The sequence below is a fragment of the Garra rufa genome, chromosome 1, assembly GCF_049309525.1.
Source record: "Garra rufa chromosome 1, GarRuf1.0, whole genome shotgun sequence".
NCBI lineage: Eukaryota > Metazoa > Chordata > Actinopteri > Cypriniformes > Cyprinidae > Garra > Garra rufa.
Window position 1 is genome coordinate 34,458,883 of NC_133361.1, and position 23,682 is coordinate 34,482,564.

General features: G+C 38.3%; 1 protein-coding gene across 1 annotated transcript in view; it reads left to right on the forward strand.

Moving 5' to 3' along the window:
* The first annotated feature begins 6,912 nt into the window (after positions 1 to 6,912).
* LOC141303557 (ADP-ribosylation factor 3-like) overlaps positions 6,913 to 23,682 on the forward strand; it is a 22,022-nt gene continuing 5,252 nt past the window's right edge. The window contains exon 1 of the mRNA XM_073832438.1: positions 6,913 to 7,078. Within this exon, the coding sequence (XP_073688539.1) occupies positions 6,913 to 7,078 (166 nt within the window). The remainder of the gene's footprint in view (positions 7,079 to 23,682) is intronic.

Sequence of the window (23,682 nt, forward strand, 5' to 3'; positions counted from 1 at the left end):
GACATTGTTCCAGGCCACTGCTCGGCTTTCAAACACCAAAACCACCACAAGAGGGAGCCGTTCACAATAACTGCAGGTGAGAGGCCTTGTTATCCATCCAGCACTCCTGTTGGTTAATACCTGCTTTAAGTATATCAAGCTTCTCTGCTTTTCTTTACAATGTCGAATTGAGCAAAGTCAGCAGTCAGATATTAACCGCAATAAAGAGTTAATTGCAAAAGCAGCCTTCAAATCTCTACGGCTTGACATCTGTTCTCATTGTTACTGACATGCTGTAGCAGTGTACTTGTAAATTTCCCACCAGTTTATGAGCACTTATTCATGCATCCCAGCACAAAGCCTTCCCCATATGCTGTGATTTAAAGGAGGCTGCTGATGGGGAACGAAGCATTGGTGGCAACACAAACACAGCATCAGGGAATGATGGGAAACACGAGGCGTATAGATAGATTTATGACTTTAGCCTATGCTTGATTGTAAACATTTGTGAATAGATAACGTATAGGACTGTGAGACCTGTTGTGTGTTGGTTGCTCTCGCACCTTTTCCCCCTAATAGTAGAAGGGACCGAATCTCAGGGGACATGTTACCTTGGAAACAGAACCTTACTTATTTATAGAGTCTGAGAGGAGAGAGAAAAAGAGCAGGAACAGATAAGAAAAAGAAACCTCCTGTCTTTCACTCTCCTCCACGTCTGGGGGCTGTTTGATCGGTGAGGCACGTCTCTTAAATATTCATATCGAATTCAGCATCACACACCTCGAGTTCAGTGCCATAGTAACCCCACCCAATGTCTCCCAGGAGAGAAAACAGGAGCGTGCATCACACATGCACGCACGCATGCACTCACCCGGCATTAATCGCATTGATCGCTGAACCTATGGGCCCTTTGAAATTTGAGGGCAGTTATTCATTTGACAAGCTCGACAACTTCAGCCTCCGCCACACACAGCATCTCTCCTCCCCTCTAAACCCCAAAGGACTGTTTGAAGGCCATCGTGGAGTGAGGAAAGATGAATGGATGAGAGTTTTATTCCCCACACTGCCATAAAGGAACAAAGTATAATTGAGAAGACATTTTTCCTCATATTTCTTTGCAAAGTTAGCGTTTTGTTATAGCTGAGCCAAGTATGTTAAAGGTCATGTCTGTGTCACCTCATCGATTCATAACATGCCTTATTTTTATGGAGTGCTAGAAGTGACACATGAAAATGAAATGAAGGAATCTGTTTTTTAAGAATTATATATAGAAATGGGGGGGGGGGGGATTACATTTTTGATGGAAAATTAATAGATGGATAGATAGAAAACTATTTATGTGATAAAATATGTGTCTAAAAGAAAAATGCATATTTAAAAATGTTTATTTAATTCATGTTTTAAAATGTAGTTTGATGAAACAGTCAAGCAGTAAATTCTTCTTTTATGAGAATTGCTTTCAGATGCACATCCATCCATTCATCCGTCACAACTAACTGTTTGCTCTTCAATTCAGATTGTTTTTTTCCCCAAGCAGGCAGTCAGGTTTTTTAAAATAATTATGAATAAATTCAGTGTTTTCTAAGAGTTTAGAAAGGCATATTGTAAATGTCTGTTTCATCTTGAGTGCCCCTTTAGTTATTCATTGTGTGCATGTGGGTGTAAATGTGAATGTGTGATCTCACCTCTGCATGTTTGATCCATTTTGTGTTTCTATAGAGTAGCAACATGGTTTCGCTCTTAGCTCAGTTGGAGTATTTGTGTACATCTGTGAACATTTCATCGGTTATCTGACCTCTTTTAAGGTGTCAGATCACATTTTCCTCTGCATCAAATCGACAGCTCACATCCAGCTTCACACGCAATGACTGGCACGCAAGCTATAGGGTCATTCTGTGTCAAAGCAACCAAATTTCAGAAACTTCCCTGACTTAAATTTTTGATTTTTTCAATATTTTATTTGAAGAAACATAAACATGTATGGTGATAAAAGCCAGAATATTAAATGTGATGGATGTATATTTACTGAGTAATCCACTATTTTGTAGAGGAGGGTTTTCACCTGAGATTTAGAGCCAAATTGAAGAGGGTTCAAATTATCTTAGAAGGATTTCAGCGTCATGTTATTTTTACACAGAGATTGGTAGGTCTATTAGTAAAAATCTATTGACTTTAGCAATCTTTGTTGCATTATGTGCCAATGGTGACTGTTCAAAAATGGGAAACTGCACTTTTCAAGTTTAGTTAAATGCCTGTAACTAAAGTAGCATTAATGACATATTAATGCCTCTTAAGATTTTGGGTGTTAAAGGGTTATTTCACCCAAAAATAAAAATTAGCTCATTATTTACTCACCCTCCAGGCATCCAAGATGTATATTACTTCCTTTTTTAGATGAATACAATAGGAGTTATATAAAAATTTATCCTGACACTTTCAAGCTCAATTATGGCAATGGGCGGGTGTTTCTCTTCATCAGTCCAAAACAAGTCCAATAAATTGCATCCGTCTATAATAAAAATAATGAAAGGGGGGGGGGGGGATGAATAAAGGTCTACTGTAGCAAATCAATGCACTTTAATAATGCATGCGTCGCTCAAAAGTGACGAATGCGCAGTGTAGAGAGGTAAACAAAACAACAGTCATGAATTAGAAATACAAAATGAGGATTTGTAAAGAAATAATTCGATATAAGCCAAGAGGAGACTACATTTCTAGAGAAAACTGATTATTACTTTTCATAAATGTATATTTTTCTTACAAAAACACATCCATTTGCTACAGGAGACATTTATTCACCCCTCGTGGGCCGTGTGAGGCACTTTTTATTATGGATGGGTGCACCTTTATTAGACTTGTTTTGTACTGTTGGCAAGAAACATCTGCTTATTGACATAATAGAGCTTGGAAGTGCCAGGAATTTATTTTAATATAACTCTGATTGGATTCATCTGAAAGAAGGAAGTCATATACACCTAGGATGCCTCGAGGGTGAGTAAATAATGGGCTAATTTTCATTTTAGGGTGAACTAACCCTTTAACAAACTTTCCCTGTATGGTTCAGTTCCAGAGATATTAGGATCTAAATATGACTCCAAGAGTAAAGTGTACACATTTTCAGTGGTCAAAAACCAAATGTGGGTCACTTTGCATACTTATTTTCTTTTAAAGAGGAACTTCTGAAGAATAAATAATGTTGACACTGAAAATGCTTTTATCACCATATGTGTTTATCTTTCTTTGAAAAAAAAAATTGTGTATATATATATACACACTGCTGTTCAAAAGTTAGGGATCAGTGAGATTTTTTATGTTTTTAAATGTTTTATGTTTTTTTTATGTCTTATGCTCATTAAGGCCGCATTTATTGGAAAATACAGTAAAAACAATACAATTGTGAAATATTATTACAATTTAAAATAACTGTTTTCTATTTTATTATTATTATTATATAAGTAGAATTTTCATCAACAGTTACTCCAGTCTTCAGTGTCACACAGAAATTATTCTAATATTCAAATTCTAATATTTTTTTAGCAACCTGTGATGCTTCTTTCAGGATTCTTTGATGAATAAAAAGTTTAAAAGAACAGCATTTATTCAAAATATAAATCTTTTCTAATAATACAAGTCTTTACTATCACTTTTTATTAATTTAACAATCATGTGATACTAAAGACTGGAGTAATGGCTGATAAAAATTCATCTTTGCATCACAAGAATAAATTAAATTTTAAAGTATATAGAATTTGAAACCCATTATTTTACATTGCAATAATATATCATAATCTTACAGTTTTTTTTTTAGTTTTTTTTTTTGAGCAATAAATGCAACCTTGATGAACATAAGAAACTTACTGAGCCCAAAATTTGAATGGGATTGTCTGTCTATCTATCTATCTATCTATCTATCTATCTATCTATCTATCTATCTATCTATCTATCTATCTATCTATCTATCTATCTATCTATCTATCTATCTATCTATTATATAGAATAATAGAATAAATGCTGCCTAAAAACACAATATCACAACGTGTATTATTCAAAATGAATATTTTTAGTTGACATTTGCAAAAGATTATAGTTAACATGTTTTTGTATTACTGTATTTAACCCTTATGCGGTCTTCGTTTTGGAATCACACTCATGGTCTTTGGGGTCTCTAGAGACCCCAGGCAACAAAACTTAAATTTTGTAACAAAATAAAAGGTAACAAAAAAACGAAAAAATGTTTTTCCTGTTTATTAATGTTTTTACTCCACATTTGTGCAGTTTTCGCAGTTTTTTTTAAATATATATAAATTATTAAATAAATATATTTTTTTAATAGGTTTATATGCAAAAACAGCTTTTTATGTAAAATTCACTTTATAAAATACCCACATTTTAAACTTTCATTCATGGGGATAACATGGATAATTTGATATGGTTTAGTGTAAGATTTTTGCCCATTTTTTGGAAAATGCCGTTTTAAAAGTAAAAAAAATAACTTTTACCACTAGATGGCTGCAGAGCACTACTATTAACTAATTGCTATTTGACCAACAATAAGATATCTTTTCACAAGTTTTTTCAGTTGAATTCATATCTACATATTATGAAATCACAATTATTACAATAAAAAATACAAAGTTAAGCATTTTTTGTACTGAAACAAAACCAGTTCTATTACATATTGAGTTGCAGTACAAAACATGAACATAAGAATGCAACAACAACATCTTTTTTACTTTTTATTTGACAAATTATAAGAGAGCAGTTTTTATGGTCTCCAAATGTAGTCCTGTGTGTTTCATGATATGTAGATATGAACTCAACTGAAAAAAAAACTTGTGAAAAGACATCTTTCAGGTGGTCAAATAGCAAAAAGCATATAGTGGAGCTCTGGAGCCACCTACTGGTAAAAGTATTTTTTTTACGTTTAAAACTGGATTTTCCAAAAGATGGGCAAAAATCTTACTCTAAACCATGTGAAATTATCCATTTTATCTACATGAATGAAAGTTAGTCATGTGAGGTTTTTATGAAAGGGAATTTTACAAAAAAAGCTGTTTTTGTGTAAAAACCTATACAAAATATTTGTTTATTAATTTATATATATTTTAAAAATATCCTAAATCCTTCAAAAACTACACACATGAGGAGTAAAAACATTAATAAACAGGAAAATGACATTTGTTTTGTTTTTTTAACTATTATTTTGTAACAAAAATTGCATTTTGTTGCCTGGGGTCTCCAGAGACCCCAAAGACCACGAGTGTGAGTTTTTTTTTTTACACCAAGATAAAATCATGCTATCAATCCAAATTTTTTTTTTTTTTGTAGATCTACAAAGTGTTTACAGTTTTACAGAGTCTCATGTCTCTTGGACAAAGAGAACATTTTTTAAATCTTTCCAAACGTCATTTGGGGTAAAAAATACCCCGAAGACCGCATAAGGGTTAAAGAATACTTTACATGATTATGACAAAGGTATTCTAAATGTCAAAGTAGGGAAAATGTACATTACGACTCAACACATTCCATGAATCTAAAGCCCTTTAAGTTTAAATGTATTGATGAAAAGTGATTTTTGTGTGCAAACTAGGGATGCTCATTTCGGTTAATTTTCCTGACCGACAACCGCTGCTCGTTATCCGAACATTAACCGTTAACTGATAAAATTAGAATAATAAATTAGTTTAAAATAAAAATAGAATGCACGAGTATCTGTGATGATACATTAAAAATACAAACAAATGTTTTATTTTAACGTGCAAACAGCAGCATACAGAGCAACAACAAAAACTGTATTGACATATACTTAAATTATCACGCATCAGCAGCGGTTCTGAGAACAGAGAAAATCTGAATGAAAAAAAAAAAGAATAATATAAATAGGCCTACACTAAATATGTATAAATGAAATAACTACCTAATAAAGATGACAAAACTAAAACACACTGAATCCTTTTAGGCGCTTTGAAGAACTGTACCGGTCTTATTCTTCTCGTCGGACATAAAAATATATAGCAGGCCAGCCAATACCTCAGTGTGCCTAGTTTTTAACATGTCCACATGCTGTACGGATAGGCAGGACCGCTGCCTGTTAACTGTTAGATCCGCGAAAAAAACACCATCACAAAAACCCTTTCAATTTGCGGTTCGGGACTTCCATCCACTGTCATATGCGTGAGGACTGAAGAGAAGCGCGTGTTTTACAGCGTTCAGCAATAGCCAATCACAGACATGTATGTTAATTCGATTATCACTGTGGCCAATCAGAGGAGGCTATATTTCAATCCACTCACCAACCAAAGTGCCGGTTTCAGATTTGCTGACTTCTACACTTTCGCGAACTCTCTTATTAAAACAAAGAAAGTGTTGGCATTATATAAATAAGAGATTAATTGTGCAGTGTAAAGGTTATTTTATTACTTTTTAATAAGTTTATGAGATTGTGATGAACTACTCTAGGATGAGTGATAGCTTTCCAGTGATTGTAACGGGAGCGCCTATTGCGCACTTTCTAGACTATAATTCATTCAGAATTTGAATACATTCACTCACGGATTCACTCTCTGATAACCCAATAACGCCACTTGCCATTGCGTTGCATATACTACATCAGTTTACTAAGTAAAGGTGAAGCAAAATATGTCTATACAGCCACACTGCGCGTGAGTAAACGGATAACTTACAAATAGCATTATTTCTTTCACCATGCAGCAAACGTAAAAAAAAAAAAGAAAAAAAACCCTTTTAAACCGTTTAACTGATAGTAATAATCGGTTAAAATTCTTACTGTCGGTTAACGGTTAAACGGTCAATATGAGCATCCCTAGTGCAAACATGCACCGGTTTCACATACAGTAAATGAGATTTGGTGTCTGCAATTCTAATGCTTCTTTTCTGTTCCCTCCTAAAACGTGCTGTGCTATAAAGGCTGTAATGGCCTGTCACATTCAGACCTCATCAGTGGCCTGTAAACACAGCTCCCCACAGTTTCTTTACTTTCCTCAGCTCACGCAGCAATGCAAAATACAGCACCCCTCCACCATCATCACGGTCGCCATGGAAACCCAAAGGTCTGGGTTGGTGTGTGATGATGTGTGTTGTGCGTTAGGGTTATGATTTGAGGGAAAATTCACTCTTTATATAGCAAAAGGAGTGGAAGATGTCAGACCAGTCGTTCCATAGAATCTACAGAAATTAAACTGTTTTACATTTTCAATGCAATACTGTGAAGTGACTGCATATGAATGAGTCTCAAACGGAGATGGGTAGATAATTATTATCAAGGGAGGACCTGAGACTAATGGCATATAATATGCACATCATAATGATTATAATTTGCTTTATTGGTCCACAAGGAAAGAGAGACAGCTGTCATTCTCATCCATTACAGCACAAAACAAAAAGAAGATTCCTTGATTTTGCAAGTAAAAAGCAGGATTTAACAAGCAAAGGCAGATAAATGTAGGCAGAGGCATTTAAAAAGGAATTTAAGGAGTATTATTGGTGAGGGAGAAGCTGATTTCAGTGAAAATCCAGACGGTGAGAAGATGGGATGTCAATGCGTGATGAAGAATTGAGGTTATTGAATCCTCTGTGCCTCACTGTGCTTTTCTACAGTTATCCATCAACCTGGCTCTTCACGGCACAATGCAATAAGGCCTTAATAGTATAAGCAAAAATGTGAAGGTTAAACCAGAGATGCTCGCTTGTTTGTGTACCTGTGAATGAAGTGCAAAATGTAGATATTCCTTCACTGAAATTCTGTTTTCGTGGCCCAGGGATGTGTGAAAATAAATGTTAGTGTGTGCTTGGCATGTTGTCTGTGTAGGTACACAAAAGATGTACAGGGGAAAGCTGTGATGGATGCACAATATTCTTAGTTGTTGTTTTTGTTTTTCTCAAACATTAGGAATCGGTGGATTGAACTTGATGTATCAAACCTTTTGAAACTGATGGTATACTGTTATACAGATAACATCCTATGTGTGTGTGTGTGTGTGTGTGTGTTTTAATACTAATGATTTTGTTTATTTAGTACATAAATTGATGAATATTGTAATGGAGGTAAGCTGTTTTTAATAACTCTGCCATGTCTGGAGGGAATGTCATTATGATTAGACACATGAAGCCACTAATTTGCAGTGTAACCGTTTTTGCACATTTGTCTAAATACAGAAAAACCAAACTATTTGCAGCCTTTGAAATGAACATGATTTCATGCTCTAAATTGTCTAGAACCACCCACTTCTTCTTTAAAGGGGACATCGGAATGGATGCCCATTTTTCTACAAGATGGTGTGATTCTTTAGGGTCGTCATTAAATATCTGCAACATACTTTGGTTAAAATTCCTCAATAGTTGTGTAAAACAACACCCTTTTTACCTTGTTAGCTCTGTTAACGGAAACCTGTTTAGCTGCATGTCACTTTATATTAGGGCTGGGCCGATAAACGATATCATATCGAATAGCGATAAAATTTGTTAATAACGATGATAGGCTCTAGACATTTTTTGCTCGATATGGATTAATCTAAGAGCCAATCACACAGCAGAAATATGAGACAACAGTCAATCAGCGTGCAGCGTGCGTGTGCACGTCAAAGTACAAAGTTCATTTCCTACCGCACTTTGCGAAGCAAACTTAACACCAGGACGACAAAAAAAAAAGAGAGAGAGTGGAAGCAGCGACGAAAGTGAAACTAACCTCGAGTTATTATCCAAAGATGTTGAAACTGTCGACAAAAATAGGTAGCATGAATTCCGTTATATAAGTGGTTTGGCTATCTGAAAAGTGACTCTCACCTCAGCTGAGAGTTTGGCGCGAATGTTAAAACTGAAACCGAAAGCAAAAAACGCACGCGCATTCAAAATCAATTTTAATCCCCCTTGTTTAGAGAGTGACTCCCCAATGCACACAAATTAGGCTACATGACATATCTAAGCTGTTATTAGTATGTAGGCTATGATAGGTTGTGATTATGATCAGATTATGTGATTATGATTAGATTTAGATTATGGCTGAATTATCTGCACTTAATACGATTAAGAAAGAACTGTGTCGTAATTTTTTGTTATTTATACTGTAGATTGTTTCAAAATGCAGTGGTTGCCTCTAATTTAAATAGCTCAACCTATAATAGAGAAAATAAACAATTATGTTAATAATAATAAATAAATAAATAAATAATTGTTACAAATTATGTTTTTACAATAGTTTACATTTTGTACATTTACTCTCATTTACCATACTCTGTCACAACTTTTATTTTTTAAATTTATTTTAGTAAGTTGTTTTAATTTTTAAGGCCAAATCTGTAATCTGTTTTTGTTAATAAACTATACTTTAAAATGTAATTTAATGAACCCTTTAATTTTTGTGGCTTTAGTCACTGTTGGGATACTATTTTAAAGCTGGCAACATCAACAGCTTATATCGAAATATATATCGTTATCGTTCAATATGGGAAAAAATTATCGAGAATACATTTTTGCCATATCGCCCAGCCCTACTTTATATAATAATGAGCTCTGCTCACCTGCCTTGAATTGTCTTCCTACGTTCAGAATGCAGTCTGGAGTAAAATGATTTGCGCACACGTAAACAAATTTAGGTGTATTCGGTAGCGCACAATGTTGGGCATGTTACTATAAAAAAGTAATTAGTTATAGTTACTAGTTACTTCTCTCAAATAGTAACTGAGTTAGTCATTATATACATCATTATAAAAGTAACTAATTACCAGGAAAAGTAACTATTGTGTTACTTTAAAAAAAAGTTCAAATATGTCGAATAACTTGGATGACCCCAATATTAAATGTTACATGAATAAAACATTGCACTAATCTACATTATTTTAATGTTGCTGTGGGACGATGTGGGAAACACGTTATTGGGATAACCCGCGGATATGAAAAACATCTGTTAAACCCTCTAGGGTTGAAGACCGCACTGCTGTCTCGTCTTTTTCTTGAAAAGATCTAAAGGGTATCGATTGAACCTGCAAAGGGTCTACTTTTATTTTTGTATAGTCATAATAACAACAAAACAAAATGTGCTTTTGTAAAATAAAGAGGTGTACTCTCTGCTGTCTCGGTCTTTGTCTCTCTCTTCACAGACACAAAACAAAACAACCTGAATCTTAGCGAATACCTCCACAGACATGAGAAATATATGTATAGAAAGCTTGAAATGTCTACTTTTAAATGAAGTAAGTCATGTCGGAAAAAAAAAATTCTCTGATAAAAGAAATCCGTATGATACCAACTCGAGTTCCAGTTGTTCCCTTTTAAACTCATTATCTCTAATGTGATCACACCCATGAGCGGCTCCTCTTTAAAAATGTTCAAATGTTTTAAACATCCATGTGAGACATGCGGACACGTAGGTAAACGCCCACATCACCTCCTTAAACAAATGTGAACATTCATCAAGTTCATCTTGGCTAGTTTTCGCTTATTGAAGAAGATGCGCTGAGAGGAATAAACCAGAATTTACCTCAGAAGAACGCAACGTGATGCGATGCGCAGCTTTGCAGGTCCTATGGCTAAGAGAGAGCATACCTGGATGAAAACCACTTCAGTGAGCTTAATTATAGTAACACTACATTTTAACATTTTAAATACAAAACACCTGCAGTTGTTTACGAGACATTGTTGTCACTACAGCTGCTCGAGCGCAGAGAAAATGGCAGCCAGCGTTCAACCGGCTGAAGGCGAGATATGCAAATACGGGACCATCAACGGTCATGGGCGGGGCCTGAGCACTATGATGTCATATAGACCGATTTGGTGTTTGCAAGCAGTGATGATGTTTTTTGGTGGGCGGAGCTTATCTGATGGCAGAAAATTACACTTTTTTTAGTAGTGGTCTCAAAGTAGATTTGAGTTTAAATCCCATACTTCTGGGTTTCCTCAGAATTGACAAAATTGCTATCGTTGGATTACATTGAAGTCCAAACTAGGAGTTGTAAACTTGCATTTGTGGGAAAAAAAGATAAAGATAAAATAGGTAAATATTATGTAAAATGTAAAAAAAAAAAAAAAAAAAGGTTTAACTAGTATTTCATGCTGTAACTGTAATACAATATGTCCCTGTATGAACGGCATATGTGAATGTTATCTAAACAAATTGTTTAAACCAAATTTATGCTTTAAAAGTAGAGTAATCATAGCAGGTTTCATCCATTAGTCTTTCTGTTTAAACATCTGCGTTTAGCTTTAAACGTCAGCTTTGACACCAGTATTCTATAAAAATGATTTGCATTCCGATTCTGACATCCAAAGACACAACAATACATTTTTTTCTCTTATTCCATGGATTTGACCAGTTTCCCTCCACTTGTTACCAGTGTGTTTCTGCCACCAAAATGTGTGCGCAGCTGCAGGTGATGCAACTGATATATACTCCAAACTTGTCAATTGCTCATAAAATCAAAACGGCTTGATAATTGAGAGGGTTTGGGTTTATTAGGGATTAAACGAAAAGGGTAAATGGATTTTTATCATTGTTGGGTGGTTGTGTCCACACACTAAATTCTTAATATTGTTTCTCCCCTTCCCCCCTCTTTAGACTCGACTCTCACATCGGTTGCCAGATTGACAAGTTGACAACATGCAACAAGGAAGAGTGCAACTGACAATGGAAGTCTACGAACCTTACACTGTGAGCAGATGAGTTGATTATTCCTTTTTTAACATGTGGTCATAGAGCTTTCTAAATGGATGCTGGGGCCTTTTAGATCAAGTAGAATGGGCGATCTCTGACCCAGTTTGTTTGCTCTCTTTAATATCTGCAGAATGTTGTGTTTTTTGCAAACTGGCAACCCAGGCTGTCAAAATATTATTAGATAAACTGTAAGCGTGTGAAGTGACACAGACCAAAACAAAAACAGACATTACGACACGGAATGCACATCTTCAAAGTATAATAATTGGCTGTAGCATTGTTTTTCAGAGAAATAAATATGTGAACTTACATTTTATACTTTAGTACAGTCAAAAAATTAAATGCAGCACCTTTAAAGTATATAAGTTGATCCTTTTATTGTTGTTGATGGAAAACACAAAGGGTTATCTGCAAATTAATACAGCGGTTAATAATGTTTTAAAGTGCCCCTATTATGCCATGTTAAAGGTAGTTAATATTGTTGTAATAGTCTCTTAAAACAGGTTTACATGTATGCAAGTTCAAAAAACACTTTAGTTTTCTCAAAAATTAGATTTTATTTTACCCCGTTTCTAAATGATTCGTGAACGACTCGTGTGAAGCAGTTCGAAGAATCAGTCTCTCTAAACCCCTCCTTTCCGTGAGCCCTCACTGCTGTGATTGGTCAGATGGTGCAGTCCTGCATGATTGGTCTACCGCTTCAGCGCAAAACGAAACGCCCATTGGCATAACTGAATGACAGCTGTGGAGACCTGTTAATGCATAGAAAAGATAGCCTCGATTTTACCCTATCAATTCGAGCCGGAGTCTGACGATGAAACGGTTGAAGTGGCACATCGACAAGAAACTGTTTTGCAAGCACGACTGGAGCAGGACGTTTCTCAGTGGGTGTCATATTATAACTGTGGAAAGTGCTTGCAATTTGCTTTTGTAAGCGAACCGGGCACACCTCTATGTTGTGAACTTCAACACTGTAACGTACAACCCATAACACTGCGTTAAGCCATCGTTTATCATTATCATTGCTTAAACTAATAAGGCAGACAGACAGTCAAGCTGCATCAATCACAAGACTTTTTAGACTACATTGCACTCACAGCTGAACAACAGAACTACAGAAACGCAAGTTAGCCGCTTACCAAGACATGTGCGGGGTTGTTACACACCATAACGTACACAAAGACGTATTTTGAACGATCGCTAGAAAATACAATCATCAATTATTAATCATACTTACAGGTAGAAGTTCAGAGGAGCAAGCCGGTCCAAATAAACTGGGCACTGATCCATTTTTTAAAACCAAGCGTTTGGTGAATCCCGCGTTGTAACGTTACTCCCCAAGATTGGAAAAACAGTCATCAGTAAAATGACGCGAACACAACACAAGATTGGCATTGGACTGCTGAGGTGTTGAAAAAATTAATGTTAACCACTCATTCTTGGTAGTTTCATCTTTCGGAAGGGCATATAAAACAAATTCACTCTCACAGCGCAGGACGTCTTCTTGACATGATGTAACGTTAATCCACGTGAAAATGGTAGGCCTACTGTTTGTGGGCGGGCAAGTTGTTCGCGAAATTGAACGTGGGCGAACATTACGCAAATGTGTAGCTCGTGACGTGTGGCCGTTACAGAAAAAAGATTCGAATTGCTGACGACTCGTTTAGGCGAATGTGAGCCGACTCTTTTTTTGTTAGACAAAAACTTCATTTATAGTGCACTGTCGGCGTCACAACTTTGCAGATAGTTTATGTTCACATACAGCTACATGACACACTACATGAAATATCATATTTGAAAAGGCATAATAGGGGCACTTTAACAAATGTTTAAACCCATTTTTAAACCCATTTGTGACCCAGAAAATAAATACAATTTTTAATCTTTAATAGAGGCATTAGCTTTAGTATCAGTATTAGTGAAAAATCATTAGGATATTAAGTAAAGATCAAGTTTCATGAAGATATTGTGTAAACTTCCTACCGTATATATATATATATATATATATATATATATATATATATATATATATATATATAAAACCTTTATTAGCAATATGTATTGCTGAGAACTTCATTTGGACGACTTTAAAGGTGATTTGCTCAACGTTTAGATTTTTTTGCACTCTCAGATTCTAGATTTTCAAATAGTTGTGTCTCAGCCAAGTATTGCTTTCAGATAATTTATAAATCTCAATTAAAAAAAAATGACCCTTTTGGCTAGTTTTGTGGTCCAGGGTCACATTTTATCAGAAAACAATCAAAAGAACATTCTGTTTAATAGAGGCATTAGCTGTAGTATCAGTATTAGTGATACTGATCCTGAGTTCTTAGATTGATAATAAGTTTGTATTGTCATTGTCATTGTATTATGCATAGCTTGAGAAGTGTGTGTGATTACTGTCCCACTCAACTGGCCTGTCTGATCCAGTCTTCTCAAGCCACTAGGCCAGCATATCACATCAGCATCTCCACCTCCAGAGGGCTAACGATTGCCATAGCAATGCTGTCACTGGAGCGAAGGAGAAATTCTTTTAGTTGAGCTGCTGTCTGCTGCAAAGGTTTCTGGGTTAGTGCGCAGCGCTCTTCAGAGGGGCAGTGCTGGAAACAGAGGACTGGTAGAAAGCAGTCGCTCACACACATACACGTGCACAGAAAGCAACCGCGTTGAGCTGCTCCTGGCCTTTCTAAGGGAAATGGCAGGTAGGGAACAGGAGAGGAGAGCAGAGATGAGGAAGGTTAAAGAAACACAGGCACTTGAATCTGTCCTCATCAGCTTCACTGTGCCGTCAGAGCAGTGAAGGAGGGATGACATGTTATTAGAAGGCAGGAGGGAAAGAGAGATTGCAGCACAGTGCCTGAGGGAAGAGCACATCGGAGGAACCCGCTCTGTGCTTTATTGAACACAACCACAACCACCTCACTAATGAGACACGCACACACACATATGGGTCAGGGAAACGTATAGGAGGGAAAGGCAAAGAAAGGATGGAGGTTTGAAGACAGAAACAAGAGAAATCATGTAACGATGCATCTCAGTTGCTCTCTTTTAATTGATGTTAAACACCAGACCACATGAACACATTAGGGGCATTTATGCTGAGGATGCAAAGGATAAGATAAATATCAAAAAGGTAGGAAAACAAGTATGCTTTTTTTATGGCTAGATTAAAATTAACCCAAAATTGGGTTCATTTAAAGCAAGAAATATAGTCATTTTAAGCAGTAGTTAGCAAAAAACATTTAAACCCAACCACTGTGTCAAAACCACTCAGTTGCTGGGTTTGTCCATATTTCACTCAGCACTGGGTTGTTTTTAATCCAGAATTTTTTAGAGTGTATATATAGAAGCCTGTTTCTGCCACTATACAAAAATTTAAAAAGGTAATTGCGACATTTTTTTCTCACAATTCTGACTTTTTCCACAGTTACTAGTTATTAAGTCAGAATTGTGAGACAAACTTGCAATTCTGAGAAAAAAAAAGAAAAGAAATAAAGTCTGTGAGTTTTATATCTCGCAATTGTGACTTTTTTCTTACAATTGCAATCTTACAATTTATATCCCCCAATTCTGATTTTATAACACAAAATTGCAAGTTATTAAGTGAGATATAAACTTGCAATTCTGATAACATTTCAGTCTTTTTTCCCCTCAAAACTGGAAATTATAACTTGCAGTTTTGAGTTTACATCTCACAACTCTAAAAAAAAAAGTCAGTCGCAATAAATAATTTTTTAAATTTATTATATTTTCCATATGCAATACAATCTAGCAATTGTGATTTTTTTTCTCTTAGAATTGTGCAATATAACCAGCAATTGTGAGAAATAAACTCTAAATTCTAAGAAATAAACTAATAAATAAAGAAATAATAAATAAACAGAAAAGTTAGAATTGGGAGATATAAATTCACACTCGCAATTGTGACTTTTTTTCTCAGAACTGTGAGATATAAACTTGCAATTCTGAGTAATGAAGTCAGAATTGCAAGATATAACTTGCAATTGTGAGAAACAAACTTTAAATTCTAAGAAATAAACTTGCAACTTTTAGAAATAAAGTCAGAATTGGGAGATATAAACTCCAAATGTGCCTTTTTTCCACTCACAAATGTGCCTTTTTTCAAAGAACTGTGAAATAGAAACTTGCAGTTGCTAGTTATTAAGTGAGAATTTTGAGACATTAAACATGACTTTTTTTCTCTTAGAATTGTGCAATATAACCTGCAGTTGTGAGAAATAAACTCTAAATTATAAGAAATAAACTCAGAATTCTGAGAAATAAAGTTAGAATTGGGAGATTTAAACTCACACTTGCAATTGTGACTTTTTTCTCAGAACTGTGAAATATAAACTTGCAGTTCTAAGTAATGAAGAAATTGTAAATTCATAATTGCAAGATATAATCTCGCAATTGCGAGTTATAAAGTCACAGTTCAGTTTTTTTTTCTTCTCAGAATTGCATGATTGCAAGAAACTTTTGTAGTTTGTATCTCGCAATTCTAACTTTTTCTCACAATTTTATTTGTGAGATATAAACTTGCAATTGAGGTATAGAGTTCAATTTTGAGGGGAAAAAGTCTGAATGTTGTCTGAATTGCGAGTTTATATCTTTTTCTTCAATTCTGCCTTAATTTCTCAGAATTGTCTAAGTGTCTAAAAAGTGTCTAATTTTATTTATATACACTATCGTTAAAATAAAATAAAAAAAATCATTATTTCAAATAAATCCCGAAAGAAATGATCACAGTTTCCATTTAAAAAAAACAAAAAATAAATTAACTACACTGATAATTTCTGAAGGAGGAATACGTTGTTTTTTAAAAATATATCAAAATATAAAACAATTATTTTATATAAAACAATTACTTATATAAAGTAAATGCAGCATTAGTGAACAACAACAACAAAAAAATCTTTCAAAAAACGTACTGATTTTTAATTTTGTGTGTATATATGTAATGTATACACATTATTTAAAAAATCTAATGTACCTTGCTACCATTTGGAAAACAATATACAAAAGGTGTTTATGTATTAGATTAAAACAGCCCAGAAAATCCCATGCACTGAGAATACAAGAATAGTTAAAAAGCAGCATGGGAAATAAACACGGTCAGCGGTGGTCAGTCTCTGTCAGCCTGGCGCTGTCGGCTTTGCACGTCCATATAATTTGTGCTGCTCTAGAAGGAAAGGATTAAAAACTGTGAAACGCCACATTCTGCCTCAGAAAAGAATGTCATAACCACTCAGTCTTCTGAGCTAAAATTCTCAGAGAAAATAATTTCAGTGCTGGCTGGTAGAGCTCAAAAGCCCTGGCGATATTTAAATTGCAGTAATCAAATCCCTCAGTTGGTCTCAGCATGCCTCTGCTGATTACCGCTCACAGATGCTTTTTAAGGGTACAAATTACTGTCCAAAATCAAATAGGCTGAAATATGCTGAGTTTTTGCATGGTAATATGTTTTCCTGGAATAAATCAGAAAATATCTCATAAAGTTTGGACAGCTGTATTAGTTTAGTTCAGTTTTCACATACAAGTTGCTTTAATATTAAGAACTAGTGATAGTCGCAGGCTTCATACCAATACTTTTAAACCGCAAAATAATTGAATTCGCATAACTAATTCAATTTCAGAATGACTCTTGGAGAGCAAAATAACAGCAAAAACAACTTCTGATAATGAAAGTTTACATTTGGCAAATTTGTATCACTGGCGATGCTAAACCACATTCATTATTTTGATCAAAATTATTTAGTAGTCTCAAACTGAACACTGCTTCCCTGGCAATTACAGGGTTTTTCATGCAAGAATCTCACAAAGAATTACAAAGAGGAAATTCTGAGTAATTTTCTCATAACGTCATCAAAGCTGCCTTTAGGAAACAGTATTCTGCAGATGACATTGATTGAATGAGCAACAAAGAAAAGGTCTTTAAACATCTCTTTATAGATGAATGCCTTTAGCGTCATGTCAAAAGTCACAGTAAAATTTGCTTTGTGATGATTCGGTTGCTTTCAAAGGGAAAAGCGGCTCAGTCTGACATTCCATTTGACATTTTTAATGCCGCCTTAGTATTGTTTTGAGTCATTGATCATTTATACATTTTGAAAAGGGCACTGTAGGTTTGTCATATGTGGGAAAGAGGATTCTTATTTCACACTTCAAATACTCAGTTTGTAAAAAAAAATTAGGTCACACTTTATATTAGGTGGCCTTAACTATTATGTACTTACATTAAAAAATAAGTACAATGTACTTAATGTGATCATATTGCATTGCAAAACTCTTTTGCTTCTATTAAGGTGGGATATGGGTAAGGTTAGGGACAGGTTTGGTGGTATGGGTAGGTTTAAGGGTGGGTTACGGTGTAAGGGGTCGGTCAACAGTGATAATTACAGAAATTAATTACAAATGTAATTACATATAGGTTTGTAAAATAAATAAGTACAATGTAAAAACATGTATGTACACAATAAGTACATTGTACCAAATGATTAATTTAAATGTACGTACATAGTAGTTAAGGCCACCTAATGTAAAGTGGGACCAAAAATTATTATAAATTATATATAATAAAAAGTGTCTATTAAATGACTTATATTCATGACTTTGAAATGTTACATCAAAAACAGCTTTACCCCGTGCTATCTTATCTGTCTGTCATTTAGCCATTTAAGTTTCAACCTGTCAAATGCATAGCACGACCACAGCCTCAACAATGGCGCACTATCAACAGCGGCCTTATTGAAGTCAGTGGAGCGCACGGGAACTTTGTTACATATAACAGCGAAGTCACGTGTTTGAGCACTGGTCGCGCATTTGCTTGGCGGGAGACAAAACCCTTCCATGGTGGCGCCGGTGTGTTTTTCGCTTTGAGTGTAGATCTGGTGAATGCTGCGTTTTTAGAAGGCTATGGTTCCAAGCAGACGTTAGCTGTGACATACGTTTAAACAAAAAAAAAAAAAAATGGAAAAAGGTGAGACTACAGACGTTTTTTTATTCATACAGTGATAATTTGAAAGGAATACAATGTAAGTTTCTCGTGTGACAGTTTTCTCTCAGGACAGAACACAGAATGACCGCTGACAAGTGTAACCAGTAACCAGTAACAGACTACCCAACATTGGGTTACACTGACCCAGTGCTGGGTAGGTATGTGAGGGGGTTAATCATTTGAGTTGACAGTAAAAATGACCCAGCAGCTAAGTTACAGAAAAACTACCCAGCACCTGGGTAAAAAAAATAAATAAATAAATAACCCAATAAAATTAACCAAAAAGCTGAACCCAGCATTTGGGTAAAAAAACCAAAACAACCCAGCATTTTTTAGAGTGCAGAAAAACTACCCAGCACCTGGGTAAAAATATAAAAAATAACCCAATAAAATGACCCAACAGGCTGAACCCAGCATTTGGGTTAAAAAAATAAACCAAGCATATTTTAGAATGCAGACAAACTAGCCAGCACCTGGGTAACAAATATTACAAATAACCCAATCAAATGACCCAAAAAGCTGAACCCAGCATTTGGGTAAAAAAAAAAACAGCATTTTTGAAGTGCAGAAAAACGTCTCAGGTTACGTATGTAACCCTAGTTCCCTGAGAATAGGGAACGAGACACTGCGTCCTCTAGAGGGCGCTTTTGGGGAACGCTGCAGCGTGCCTCGAGTCTGAAGAATGCATAGAAAAACTACATGAAATGGCCGGCGCCAGCGTATGACGTCACCGCGGCGCGTCAGTCGCTGCCGTTGCGTCACTACCGGGCGACCATAACATAAAGAGGCGCCCGTGCAACACAATACATCTTCAAAGTCTGAAGCTTTATCGTCCGAAGCATGGCGAAGAAGCCTAGAGGACGCAGTGTCTCGTTCCCTATTCTCAGGGAACTAGGGTTACATACGTAACCTGAGACGTTCCCTTCCGAAGGGAACTCTCACTGCGTCCTCTAGAGGGCGCTTTTGGGGAACGGTATACCAACACTGCCATGCTGAGGGGAGTGCATGCTAAGCCAGCGAGCACTAAGCAACAATTCTGAGAGGAATTGCCCCTACTAGGACGTGGTGACGGCTGTCAAAACGTTACCCCTCCCGGCCAGAGGCCTGACCTGTTACCCACTTACCAGACTGGGTAGAACCCAGGGCACAGCTCAGGCTTGGAATTATAGTAATTCCTTCTGAGGGAAACGGCTAAGCTTCGATGGAAACTTAGACTTGTCAGAACCAGAAACTACCGCAACATAGGGCCTAGTTCCCTCAGGAACTGGCTCCCATATGAGGGCAGAAACCTGTCCTGGGTCCGTTCAAAGGGCCACTAGTAGTGGCGCGCCCTAATAGTGGATGGTCAGCAGACATCAGCTAAGATATCAAAGGAGTCGAACCCAGGGAACCGGGGTTGTGAGCCGACTCCAATAGATGGGAACAAGGCAAAACGTGTGACCCATACCAAAAAGGGATTTAAAAGAGGAACCCAAACTTGGTGGGAACCTACCAACACGTGGATTTTATAGAAGTGCCCCAGGTGTGTGTGCACTTACCACACTTGTGGTTTTAACTGGAAGACGCCCAGGCATAGCGTGGGACGCTTACCGACATGATCGGATTTAAGGAGAGTGTTTTCCCAGAGGGTTTCACTATCAGCTCCATGCCGTCTGAAGAGACGGAAAGGGGATAACCCTGAAGGTGAGGGGATTGCCACACTAACCCTCCCCTGGACAGAAGCTCGCAAGCTATCTGTCAACAGAGAAGAACATGGAGCTGAGACCACCCTGCAATAGTGGACAACAGTAGAGGACAAAAATCCTGACCCTGATCCACAGGGAGGATCGCTTCTCCAGAAGGGGGCACTGCTGTCTTTTAGGGAACCCTTAATGAAAAGGGGAAGCGTGCACAGCCCGGTCCACGCGACCTGTATGAAGGTCTGGCAATCTCACGAAGGTGGGTTGGCGCTCATAGAAGACCCTTCCCAGAAGGGGAGCTGCACAACCGAACAGGAGCGAATGCTCTCACTGTTACCCTTCATAGAGGGGAGCATACATCCAGAATAAAGGCTGGAGAGTAGAAACCTGAAGCATGAAGGTCAAGCTCCTACCCTGGGAAACAGGGAGGAGAACTTGGCCACCAAGGAGTGGTGCTCTTATAAGTGAACCCTGGAAAGGGGGCACGCCAACATCCTTGTAGCAGGTCCATAACTCTCAAAGGTCTGTCCCTGGTAGATTCCTACCCTCAGGAGGGAGGAAGCATTCAGTCCTGGGAAGTTGCTCTGAAGGAAACCCTGAATTAGGGGAGCTCAGGTCCGTTCCAGCAATCCTGCGCACAGGGAGGAACGTGAGCTCTTAACCTTAACAAACCCATTCCTCAGAAGGGGGAGCACTCAGTCCTGGGAAGTTGCTCTGAAGGAAACCCTGGATTAGGGGAGCTCAGGTCCGTTCCAGCAATCCTGCGCACAGGGAGGAACGTGAGCTCTTAACCTTAACAAACCCATTCCTCAGAAAGGGGAGCACTGTTTGCCTTGATTCTGGGAAGCTCCAAAATGAATAAGGGCAGCTTCCTAGTTCAGACACTTCGTAAACCTTTCCTCAGAAAGGGAAGTGGAACTAGGCCTGGGGAGCGAGAATCGATCCTAAAGTGACGGCTTTCTAAGGTGTTAAACACCGAAGGATGCTCAAACCCTCTGTAGGGGAGACATTCGACAGCCTGGGTGTAGATCCTACATCAAGTGCTGCTTCAGCCCTCAGGCTTAGAATGAGGCGACTTGAAGAGAGTCTCAAAGTAGCGCTCAGATAAAAACCCTTTCCTCAGAAAGGGGAGCGCACACCGAGAATCAAGACCCCAGCTGGAAAGCGTGTCACCAGGTGGTGCTCAAATAAAAAAACCTTTTCCGCAGAAAAGGGAGCAACCAAACCTGCTCCGAGTCCGCAGCGAGCACTCCGGACTGCTGGTACTCCTATGTAAGTGAACACCTGTCTCAACAGGTGTAGACACTCAGTTTCCATAGAAACCGTATTTAGGAGAGGACACGAAGCGGATCCTCGCACGCAGGCCGTCTGCAACAGAGTTAAACATACTAGTGCAATCTTAAATATAAATATCTTAAGATGCTTACCTAGGGAGAAAGGAAAAATTTCCTTTTGCTCGTTTAACCACTGAAGGGGGAAGCCCGATTGTGCTGGAACGAGTGTTGTGTAGACGGACACCACCATACAACCGGAAGGGAGGGGTGCTCCGTTGAGATGTTTCCACATTCCTTTTCTGAGGGAAAAACACAACACGCAACCCAAACCCTGCAGGCAACACGCCTATCCAGCCATAAGGGGGGCGTAACTAGGGAGTTATGCTCCTGTCTCAACAGGACATAAGTCTACACTAGGCCTGCAAAGGACAGCATAAACATACCAAGGGCAAACCTAAGAAAAACTTAGGGAGCTTACCTTGAAGAGGACAGAGGTCCTATGTGTAATATATGCTGTAAGGGTTGGTTTACCGCACAGCCTGTGGAGTGGAGAGGGCAAACACTGCCGTAACCTTAATCCATAGGATCAGAGGGGGCGTCTGCCGTAGACTCGTCGTATTTCTTCTGTGAATAGAGAAAAACATACACAGGTCTGAGACAGTATGAAGTTCCTTCACGTAAAAAATGGATCATACTCACCCATTTAAAAGCATCCTGTTTCATAGAAAGAGGCGGGGTTTTTTTTTTTTTTTTTCAGAGACCGCCTGATTCCAGACCGTCCGAAAATTAGGGTTCTATACAGGTAGAACCCCCAAAGGACATCATGGGTCCGGGGAGTGCAGGAAGCTTAAATGGAGACAGGGGAATTAATATGGCGACCCGACTGGACCGAGGGAAGGAGAGGTATTACTCTGAGCCCTGCGAGAATTTTGTCTCGCTTGGATGACTTCCCTGAAATCCTGTCTGTCACCTCTCGATCCGCGTCGCCTTCTAGACCTGCTCGCAGGCGGGGGAGGAGCGCGGGATGCAACACTAGCCTTCTGCACCTACCTCCGTTCCTCAGAAGGAGGCGGAGCAGGACCCCTGTGGTGTTCGGGCTGAGACCTGGACCTTCGAGGGATAAAGGATTTTTCAGCAGATCGGCTGGGTAGGCTTGGAGCACTGCCATGGTGTGCAGTGCACCCACCGCCTGACCTGCTGCTGCATACGCTCTGCCGTTCAGCAGGGCCGGAGAAGGCAGAGAGGGAGTCTTGAGAGAGAAAGCCCGCCCTGTGGAGAGATAGCATCTCTTCCACAAGGGGCGTCCTCTCATAGCCGTGGTCGCGCAAACCCTCGATACTAGCATAGTTCGCAATGGACGAACTATGAATGCGCGCCGCGTACGGCTTTTTCCAGACCCTCTCGATTTCAGTATGAAGATCGGGAAGGAATGGGAGACTCACCAGAGCTGGATGGTTATGGCCTGAAAAGATATCGCTCGTCAAGGCGACCCCACGGCGCTATCTGTCTAGCCCGCTTCCACAGCAGGACAAGCCTGGCCGTGGTGCGGTCCATAACCTCTGGCAGCTCTTCGTATGCAGGGCAGGAAGGTAGAGAGGATTCAGCCTCAGCGTCTTCATCCATCTCTAGCATTTCCTGCTCTTCTTGGGTGGAACCCAAAAGAGCACTTGCTCCTGGATCTGATGACGTCAGCGATAACGCACCATCATCAGCCAGGAGCCTGTCGTCGTCTCCGGCTGGCGAGAGAGAGAGACCCCTCTCAAGATCGTCAGCCAGTTCCACTTGCGAGCCCCACGAGCTCAGTTTCCTCCGTGCCTCGGCAACGGCAGGACCCGAACCGCGAGGGGCAAGTGGACGCTCATCTTTCCTCAGAAAGAGAGACAGACGAGACCGGAGCTTCTTCATAGAGAAGCGCTCATAATGTATACACAATGCCCCCTCAAGGACATCGCGTGTGTGCTCTTAGCCCAAACAGAATATCGCAAAGATCATGTGTGTCATCAGGTGTCAAATAACGCGGACACGGATGAACACACCGTTTAAACGACTTGCTAGTGCTTGCCATGATAGTAGTTCAAAGAAAGGATT